The 10,867-nt window shown below is 33.5% G+C and overlaps 1 protein-coding gene across 1 annotated transcript; it reads right to left on the minus strand.

Moving 5' to 3' along the window:
* Positions 1 to 4,585: 4,585 nt before the first annotated feature.
* On the minus strand, positions 4,586 to 4,984 carry LOC139497655 (uncharacterized). The gene has a single exon (XM_071285885.1). It carries the CDS (start codon positions 4,982 to 4,984, stop codon positions 4,586 to 4,588), a length of 399 nt encoding a protein of 132 aa, XP_071141986.1.
* Between the last annotated feature and the right edge of the window lie 5,883 nt (positions 4,985 to 10,867).

The following is a 10,867-nucleotide window of genomic DNA, read 5'->3' on the forward strand; positions in this document are numbered from 1 at the left end:
AAAACAGTCATGACATAATTCAACCTTAAAACGTCCATGAACTGCTGAAATGCGAAACAAGTAAACAAAGCAATTTGATATGGTTATTTCTGAAAGACACATTTGATTCGACCGCCAAAGTAATGAATTATGCCATAATATTAAACAGAGGAGTTGACTGGATACTTCATTTATTCCGGCATGCATCATATCACAAAGAATGACACAGTTCCACATAATTTTGTAGAAAATCATGACAATTTGCATACATTATATCTCCATACTAACAATCTTTATAGTATAAAAGATATAGCTTGAAAGCTGTAGAAGGGCAAACATAAAGTTTTCATGAATAATGTTACCAAAAAACATAGTCCAACATCCAGTAATAAGTGTAAAACTTACTGAAAAATAAAATCAAGATGATATACAATTCACTAACACTAATGTTGACGGTAAATGTTTATTGGTGACGCATAATAGATACACTTTATATATACAATTGTAAAAATTACCGAATTCTCCATATGAGAAACCGGAGGAAAATCTGTCCGAAATTTAGGTACATCGTACACGCTTCATTATTTACTTAATAAAAATAAATTGAATATGTTTTATATACTTGAATGGTTAATTTTACTATAAAAACAACTTGTACATGGACATTTTTTTAAAAGAAAATCCTGTGTCTTATGAAAATCTTACTATCAATATACTATTGAATTATTGTCTAACAGTACTCTAACACTTGATAGCTTTTCCATAAGCAACTTCAACCGCACAGCATAAGTAAGAAATGGAAACCGTGATGAAATAAAAGGTTAACAAATGTTGGAGCTTGATAGCGTTTATTGATTCTGAAAGAAAGAAAGAAAAGTTTTAATTTATTAAATCATTTACAAATGTTATGAAAAAGTTTAATTAAAAAATAGAAAGGCAGAGAAATATAAATATAAATATATATATATCGATCAATTTCATGTCTATCATCTAACTTAGTTTGCGTGTGCTCCATGAATATGTGTTGGTTATTGTTTTAAAGTTTGGTCAACGTTTGCAAAACAACACGAAGGTTAATTAGCAGGGAAAGTTTACACTGAATGAAATATTTTTTGTCGATTATATGTTATGGATTCGTAATAAACGTCAAAAATCATGCATAGAGTACTTAGTTTAGTATTTATACATGTATTGGTTAAGTAATTTCCATAACCATATCATTTTAATTTATTACACTGAAAAGAGTCCTTCATTCATAACAATCTATTAATATGTAAAGGATGTAATAATCATAAAATTTCGGTAGTAGTCAGGTAGCTCGCATGGCTTTCCTATCTTTGAATCATCTAATGCATAATTTATATATGGTTATTTTACTTAAACGGTACAAGTTAAGTGTTATTTTAGTTTTATTTCATAAACAAACAGAACATCTGTTTAAGAAAAGTAACAAATTTGGATAAACAACATATAATGATATTATCTAACAGTACAAGATCAAAGCTGACCGACAATTAAAGTGTATAAATTACAATAAAACGATTTATCAAGGACACGAAGGAAAAAAAGGAAAATACAAAGGGAGATCACATTTATATGCGAGTATTGACCAAATAAGATTAAAAAACAAGAATGTGTCCATAGTACACGGATGCCCCATCCGCTCTATCATTTTCTATGTTCAGTGGACCGTGAAAATGGTGTAAAATCTCTAATTTGGCATTAAAATTAGAAAGACCATATCATAGAGAACATGCGTACTAAGTTTCAAGTTGAATGGACTTCAACTTCATCAAAAAGTACCTCAACCAAAAACTTTAACCTGAAAACTTTAACCTGAAGCGGGACAGACGGACGGACAAACGAACGGACGAACGGACGAACGTAGGGACGAACGAACGGACGCACAGACCAGAAAACATAATGCCCATAAATGGGGCATAATAATGCTAGTAAATGGGGCATAAAAACTACGAAAATGAAATATTTGTGTACACGAAATAAAAACATGACTAACGATTAACACAACCATCATTCAGCATTTTAGATCTTTGAAAAGACGATGAATTTATAGTCGCCGATGTAACATCAGACGTGTAGTTATTGACAAACAAATACCGATAAACTATGATAGTCGCCCAAACATTCTTCCAATCGTACTAAAACTATCATTTCTTAACCACAAATCAGCTGACTCTCCTAACAATTCTTAGGTTATTGCTGGATACAATATTCGTTTTATAGAATTAAGATTTAATTATTCTGTTCCTATAATCGAAGATACAAAAGTGATTACATTAGACAGTAAAAATGTATAAATAATGTACAAATAATATGTGGTCCCAAAGGTTTTCAAGCCCTATGCAATGTTCAGGTGACGTAAATGTTTTTATTGACGACACTAAAAAAAGCAACGTCCAAGTGGGTCCATACCGCTGATGGTTGACTATCAGTCCCCAAAGGTAGCATCAGCTCAGTAGTCAGTACATTGGTACTGACATGATTTATAACAAACCTTTCTTAAAATGTCCGTTTTTAAATTTTAAAATTATAAAGAAAGTAAGGTTTCGGCTCTCTCAGGCAAAGTTGGCCTTGTATGAATTTTGCTGTTTATGTACTTTTTTTTTAAAGTAAATTAGGTTATATCAACCAGTGGGTGAAATCTAGCAAAAAAGAACTTTAATGATCACAATATTTACATTGTTTTCAGAAATATCAAGTTGTACTTTTTTCTCAGTTGAAAGATTGATTACACCGTCTTATTAAACAGTAATTTGTATACAAACATCTTCCCGAAGGTATTCTATCAATGTGAGAGGTATGGTAGTAAATCGTAAGAAAATGTTTGGTCGAAACTGTGTGTTTATTATGAACAGATAAATGTTATGAAATTAACACTTATAATTACCTGGGTAAGTTTGTTTCATACAATGTAATTATTCGAAATACTAAGGATTTTCTATTACTATTGAATTATTGTCTAACACTATTCTAACACTTGATAGCTTTTCCATAAGCAGTGATCTTAACCACAAGACCTCTCGTTTTCCCTCCGGTTTATATGATCCGTTCATCCTATATTAACTCTTAAAATTCAAAAGTCTATCTAAAAATGAGGGTACATTTTATATGGCCTTCCAAATACTGTTTCGATCCCTAACATCACTGAAGAGACATTTATTGTCGAAATCCGGATCTGGTGTACAAAAAAAATATTAACACCTTATGTTTGTGGCATAACATCATGGCCACAAGTTAATTGTTTTCTGTTTAGTATTAAATTTATATTAAGATTCATTTTGTTACATCTTTTGATCAATTTTATTTGGAAATCGCCAATGGCAGTCAGCAGGGTTAAAGAACATCAGTTGTTCGACTTGTTAGTCAAATGCGTTTTGTTTAAATGTACTTCCTCACTCTTTTGGTCTTTTAGAAAATGTTGTTTGTGCTGTATTTAGACCCTTCTACAGCGAAATTTGTTTTTTTTTGTTTTACATGCACACGTATAAAAATTTGGGTTTTATCCAAGGCAATCATAGGTTTGAACGTAGTTTTCAATTAAGACTTGTTTATATTTTTTCGTTTGGGCTTGTATCATATTTTCCCTCCGGTTTATATGATCCGTTCATCCTATATTGACTCTTAAAATTCAAGAGTCTATCAAAAAATGAGGGTACATTTTATATGACCTTCCAAATACTGTTTCGATCCCTAACATCACTGAACAGACATTTATTGTCGAAATCCGGATCTGGTGTACAAAAAAATATTAACACCTTATGTTTGTGGCATAACATCGTGGCCACAAGTTTATTGTTTTCTGTTTAGTATTAAATTTATATTAAGATCCATTTTGTTACATCTTGTGATCAATTTCATTTGGCAATCGCCAATGGCAGTCAGCAGGGTTAAAGAACATCAGTTGTATGACTTGTTAGTCAAATGAGTTTTGTTTAAATATACTTCTTCACTTTTTTGGTCTTTTGTAAAATGTTGTTTGTGCTGTATTTAGACCTTTCTACAACGAAATTTGTTTTTTTTGTTTGACATGCACACGTATAAAAATTTGGGTTTTTATCCAACACAATCATAGGTTTGAACGTAGTTTTCAATTTAAACTCGTATATATATATATATATATATATATATATATATATATATATAGAGAGAGAGAGATTATCTCAACGAGATTGATTTTCTCGCTTTAGTCGATACGGCGAAAGTGAGAAAAGCAATCCAGCTGAGATGACCAATGATAATCTGATAATTTACCTATGGCGACGTTGTTAATTTCATTGACAACGGCACGTGTGCCCTTAGTTTCTAGCGATAATTTTTCATATCATGCTTCTGTGCTGAGAATGGAAATTATCAGTCAGTTAGATCAAAGGAAAATTTCGTAAATTATCGATAAATACATATATCTATATAGATATTTAAAAGTTTCATATTCCATTTGCCAGTTGTCGTCTCATGGCACATTTTATTTATTGATGTTATACACTCAAATGAGAAGGTTCAATAAGGCCCTAAAATGAGCTCTTAATCTACCTTAAATTTGATTCGGATTTATAGACCCAGTTCATATTCAACAATACTTACTTACTTACTTAGTCCTTGTTATGCCTTTTGGCACATAGGGCAAGGACAAGTTGCCGCCACTCCTCTCTGTTTTCTGCTTTTTCTCAATAGTTTCCCAGGTGTAACCTCTCTCTTTCATTTCTGTTTCTATTGTTCTACGCCATGTTGTTTTTGGTCGTCCTCTCTTCCTTTTTCCCTCTGGTGTCCATCTTAATGCAACGTTGGTCATATCTCCTTGTGGTTTTCTTAGGACATGACCAAGCCATCTCCATCTTTTCTGTAGCAGAGTAGTTTCAATATCTTGGCTTTTTGTTTTCTTATGAAGATCTTCATTAGTTATTTTGTTTGGCCAGTATATCTTCATGATTCTACGTAGGCAGGTGTTATGAAAGCTGGATAACCTGTTAATGTCTTTTTCGGTCATTCTCCAGCATTCAGCTCCATAAGGTAAAACTGATGTTACACAGCTGTTACAGATTTTCAGTTTGGTCTTTTTTCTGATTGATGGTGTTTTCCAGATGTTTCTTAGTCTGTGAAAGGCTGATCTCTTGCCTTGCCAATTCTAGTTTTGATGTCCCGTTCAGCTCCACCTTCTAATGTTACAACACTACCTAGGTAAGTGAAGGACTGTACCAATTCCAGTTGTTCTCCATTTACTTTGATGTCTGGTGTATTAAGCATGCTTACTGTCATTATTTGTGTTTTCTTAGAGTTGATTTTCAAACCAATCATTCTGGCATTCTGTTCTAATCTCTCCGTTTTTTCTTTCATTTGATTTTCAGTATTGGATACTAATGCTAGATCATCTGCATAGTCTAGTCTATATCCTCTAGGTTTGAAGTGAGTGTCCAACTGATTCCGTTGTTGGTATTTGACATTGTTGATTTCATCACCCAGTCGACTGCAATGATAAACAAGAGAGATGACATCAGACATCCTTGCCTCACTCCAGATTTTACCAAAAAACTAGTGTCTGGGTCAGAGTCTACAGTGCATTTAAAGTTGTCGTAGAAGGCTTTGATGAGTTGTATTATTTTTTCAGGAATTCCATAGCTTTTTAAGATGTTCCATAATCCCTGTCTGTGTAAGCTGTCAAAAGCCTTTTCAAAATCTATAAAGTTGATGATTATTTTTCTTTGCCATTCTGCACATTGTTCGAGGATGTTTCTAATGACAAATATGTGGTCTATACAGCTTCGTCCTTGTCTAAAACCTGCCTGTTTCTGTCGCAGTGTTATGTCTATAGCTGTTTTAATTCTTGAAATTAGGATTTTGCAAAATACTTTACTAGGAATAGAGAGAAGAGTGATACCTCTCCAGTTATTGCAATTAGTAAGATCACCTTTCTTTGGTATCCTTATGATGTCACCTTCGGACCAGTTGTCTGGTATGATGTTGTTCTTCCAAATTTCTTTAAAAATTGGGTAAAGGATATCTGATGTTTGCTTAGCATCAGCTTTAAAGAGTTCAGCATTTAATTGGTCAATGTCTGGTGCCTTTCTATTCCTTAAACCTTTTAGTGCTCTCTGGATTTCTAGTTTGGTTGGCGCATAAAGATCTATATCTAATTCTAATGGTGTTTCTGTGGTATCGATGCTAACTGTATTTTCTGGTTCTTTTCTATTGAGAACTTCTTGAAAATGTTCTTTCCATCTTTCCTTTTGTTCTTTTTCGGATGATAATGTGTTGTTATGTTTGTCTTTAATGGCATGCTCTTATTAGTTTTCTTGTTGCATAGCTGTTTTACAACTTGGTAAACCTGTCCCATTCTCTGGTTAGATGCAGCATTTTCTGCTTCTTTTGCAAGGTCTTCTGTATACTTTCTTTTGTCACTTGGTGTTGCTTTCTTCACTTTCTTATTGCATTCTGAGTATTCCTTCCTCAGCTTATCTTTTATTCTTTCTGAATAAGTCTGACAGAGTTTGTTGTTTATTTCTTTTCTTTCATCAATCAACAATAGCTAGTGAAATTGAGAATGGAAACGTGGAATGTGTCAAAGAGACGACAAAAACCCGACCAAAGGGCAGAAAACAGTCGAAGGCCACCAAAGGTTATTCAAAACAGCATGAGAATCCCTCATCCGGAGCCGGTCTGCAGCTGGCTCCTAAACAAAAATGTGTGCTAATTCAGCCAAATTGGACAACACACACCGAAACACATAAAAGAACCAAAATAAAAAAAAACAACATACAACACTAAAAAGGCCAATGACCAGATACATTATGAAAAATTTATGAAAATTTATATAAACCGTTCTTTTTATGATGTCACAAATAACTCTCATTTTGATTATCCGCAAAAAACTACTTTAACAAATTTACATTAATTCTTTTGACGGGAAACAAATAGCATTCGTCGACAAAAGAGATCGTTTAACATAATGTTTTTTATGACATTTTACATATCTTACTTGATATTTTATTTGTTGACGCCTGTGCTCAATGTTTCCAAGGCGTTAATGTAATGGAAATTAGAACGCTTTTGTCCTATTTCTCAAAATTCTTCTGTTTGAAAGCTACTAGTATTTCGGATGTAGATAAAACTTTGACACACGTGGCTTTCTCGCATGTCTTTTCGTCCACTTAAAACATTGTTTTATCTTGAAACATTGAATTTAATAATCTGGGCTTAATTTGGCCATTAACGAACCTACTCCATTAAACTATTATCCAGTCTCTATCAAATGTGTGCTCGCATGTCTAGAAAAATTGTATATACATCTAACATAGACATACACGTATGTACGGAAACTTCTTTAAATGACAAACAAATATTACAATATATGAAACCAAACAACAACACAAAGTTATGACGGGTGGCCAATTAGAGACAAAAAGATGCAATGTTGCAGCACTTTTTACTTTTTAGTAAACATCACGTCACCTTTGTCATAAGTACACAGCTGCAAATTTTATTGATAAGCTAAAATATCAGAAAAAGGAGCAGAAAAACTTGTGATCCGTATCAAGCATCTGAATTTTTATTTTTTGCTTTCCATATCATACAACTTTTTGGCGGTCTCATAATAGCGTGTTGGTCGGTTCGATTCACGGCCAGGTCATACAATATACTACTGTAAAGAGGGAAATGTTCGCGGCAGTTTTATTTTCGCTATTTTCGCGGTTATGAGTGAAACGCGAAAATAAAACGACCGCGAAAGGTTAAGGGAAACTCTATTTATAAAAGGTCACAGAGAAATCGCGAAATCAAAACGGCGCGAATTTAGATTGTGTTAATAAATCGCGAAATAAAGACAGCGCGAAAATTTCCCGGTTTACAGTATTGAAGTATGATAATTTGTGTTTTTACAAACTGGTCAAAATCTTACTGAAATATCTCGAATAGAAAGTCTGAAAGGTAGTTTTACATAATCTATAAATAAGAAGCATGAACTGATAAGATGTAAGGAGGATCTGAGTTAGCTTCCGGTTCTTATGGGTTATATGTTACTCAATCTTGAGCTTTCTAAGAAGTTTCTTGTGTATTTGCTAGTCTCTTTTTCGTATTTTTTATGCTATAATTATTTTGTCTGCTTTAACTTCAGCTCATGTTTTGTTTGCTCCCTTTATACCCCTTTTATACCAGTTTACCACGATTATATATATATGTTGTTCTTTGCAATTATTTTGGAAACCCATGTTTTCTCGTAATTATAAAGAGTGGACACTATTATTTGAATATCTGTTACAACTTGAAGAACAAAATAGCAACTATTTGCTTAAACGCGGAGGCCTACCAGTAATCCCTCGTTTCCGTCCGTCATTCCATCATATATGATGACAAATAACATTGGTACGAAAGTGTTCTTGGTTTCTATGAAAGAAAAAAATTCATATTTGGTATGCAGCTTCATAGAGGTTAGTTGCAGCGTGTTAGATAGTTTACGATCTTCCGTGCAGCTTCTTCCTATTTGTCTGAAAGCTTAAAACATTCATTGTACATGGTCAATTTTCGTCAAACTTGTCGTGACTTCTATGTGAGTTAATAATTTTATAGCTGGTCTTGATCTTAATACTGTTGAGTTGAAGCGGGTAAACATTTATGGATTTGCCGTGTAACTAATTACTGTTTCCCAATATTTTAAAATCAATTGCATGATGTATGTCCAGGCTCGGTATCGGTCTCGTTTCATAATACAGTCGAGGTAAATTTACTATCATAATAGATACTGCTTATCAGTGAAAAGTTTGAGATAAGCAGATGAATATAAGGAAAGGAAGTGTGGCATGATCCCAAAATATTCAAATCAAAGAATGTACCAATGCTGTAACTTAGAGTGGCTTATATTTAGATTAGTAATCAATGTTGTTATTTGTGCATAACTCATTGTTCTACTGATATTATACAACAAGTAATTAATAAAGTTATGAAGCGATATTGGACCCACAAAAGTTACACGCTAAGGAAGATCTTATTTGTAGCTAATCTTGACATTCTCTTTGATGACTTTTAAATATGTTCGCCAAAACGTAATGCGTAAGTAATTCCAAAGTTATACTAGTATATATGTTCAGAAAGTGGAAAACAATAAATGATCGGGTTGTTCACATAAAATAATAAGCAATAGAATATACTTAGAATAAACGCGCGTCTGGCGTACTAAATTATAACCCTCGTACCTTTGATAACTATTTACACCACTGGGTCGATGCTACTGCTGGTGGACGTTTCGTCCCCGAGGGTATCACCAGCCTAGTAGTCAGCACTTCGGTGTTGACATGAACATCAATAATGTGATCATTTTTATAAAAATTTCCTGTATACAAATCTTTGAATGTTTTGAAAATCTTAGGATTTTCTTATCCCAGGCATAGATTACCTAAGCTGTATTTGGCACAACTTTTGGGAATTTTGAATCCTCAATGCGCTTCAACTTTGTACTTGTTTGGCTTTATAAATATTTTCATTTGAGCGTCACTGATGAGTCTTATGTAGACGAAACGCGCGTCTGGCGTACTTAATTATAACCCTGGTACTTTTGATAACTAAGGACATGTACTTAATAATGGAACATTGAATAAAAGAATGTGAATACGCTATTGATAAAATCAGTAAAAAATAAATGATTGCTATCAGGTTAAATAGTTATCAAAAGTAACAGGATTATAATTTTATACGCCAGACGTGCGTTTCGTCTACATAAGACTCATCAGTGACGCTCAGATCAAAATAGTTAAAAAGCCAAACAAATACAAAGTTGAAGAGCATTGGGGACCCTTCGGAATAATAAAGATGGTATGTTTTTTTTACTGAAGGATGAAAATCCAAAACAGAAGACCGCAACATCTTCACTGACAATGACAGTAATAGATTTAGATGATGAACCACCAACGTTTGTTGACATGTTACCAGGTTGTAACATGAAATGTGAAACTTGTTACACGAAATCGTTCATTGGTAAGACATTGTATGAAAGTAAGGTTTGTATGTATGTTAAAAGAAAGTTGTGCGTGCATTTATAATTGGGATTGCTGAACCATGAATATAAGTGGGTACAAATGCATTAAGGGTTGGTCAGAACAGTCAATGTACAACTAATCTCAAATATAACTTTTAATTACAGTTATTATAGCTTTAAGAGAGGGACGAAAGATACCAAAGGGACAATCAAACTCATAAATCTAAAACAAATTGACAACGCCATGGCTAAAATGAAAAGGACAAACAAACAACAGCACACACGACACAACATAAAAAACTAAAGAATAAACAACACGAACCCCACCATAAAAATTAGGGGTGATCTCAGGTGCTCCGGAAGGATAAGCAGATCCTGCTCCACATGTGGCACCCGTCGTGCTGCTTATGTGATAAAAAATCCGGTAAATAATCTAGTTTAACATGATTGATTGATTGATTAATGATTTAACGCCACTTTCAGCACTGTTGCGCTAATTTGTGGCGGTTAGTTTAAATTAGTCAAAGAAGCCAGAGTGCCCTTAAAGAACCACTTACATTCGGTCGGAAAACTTAACTTCCTAATCAATGAAGATTGGGAATTATCGCACCTGATACGTGCCAGATTGAACTGAGAACATATTGACAGGTTATGAAACAGAAGTTCGACTACTCAAACCACCCACCCACCGCGGTCTCTGCAGTGAAATAAAAACATGAATATGTTGTTACAATTTCCAGTTCATCGTGGACTATAAAGAATAGACTGCATGGTTATACAATTACATGTGAACATAATATTTTTAATGTACATCATAAACATAGGCAAGAAAGAGTAAAAATGAAGCTAACCGAATCTTTGATACTTCTTTGAAATAGTGTTTCTAAAAGAAATGTTTCACAAAACCAA

The sequence above is a fragment of the Mytilus edulis genome, chromosome 12 (assembly GCF_963676685.1).
Source record: "Mytilus edulis chromosome 12, xbMytEdul2.2, whole genome shotgun sequence".
Classification (NCBI taxonomy): Eukaryota; Metazoa; Mollusca; class Bivalvia; order Mytilida; family Mytilidae; genus Mytilus; species Mytilus edulis.

Excerpts from the sequence above, each read along its gene's own strand:
- LOC139497655 (XM_071285885.1), bottom strand. The coding sequence starts at position 4,984 with ATGACCGAAAAAGACATTAACAGGTTATCCAGCTTTCATAACACCTGC.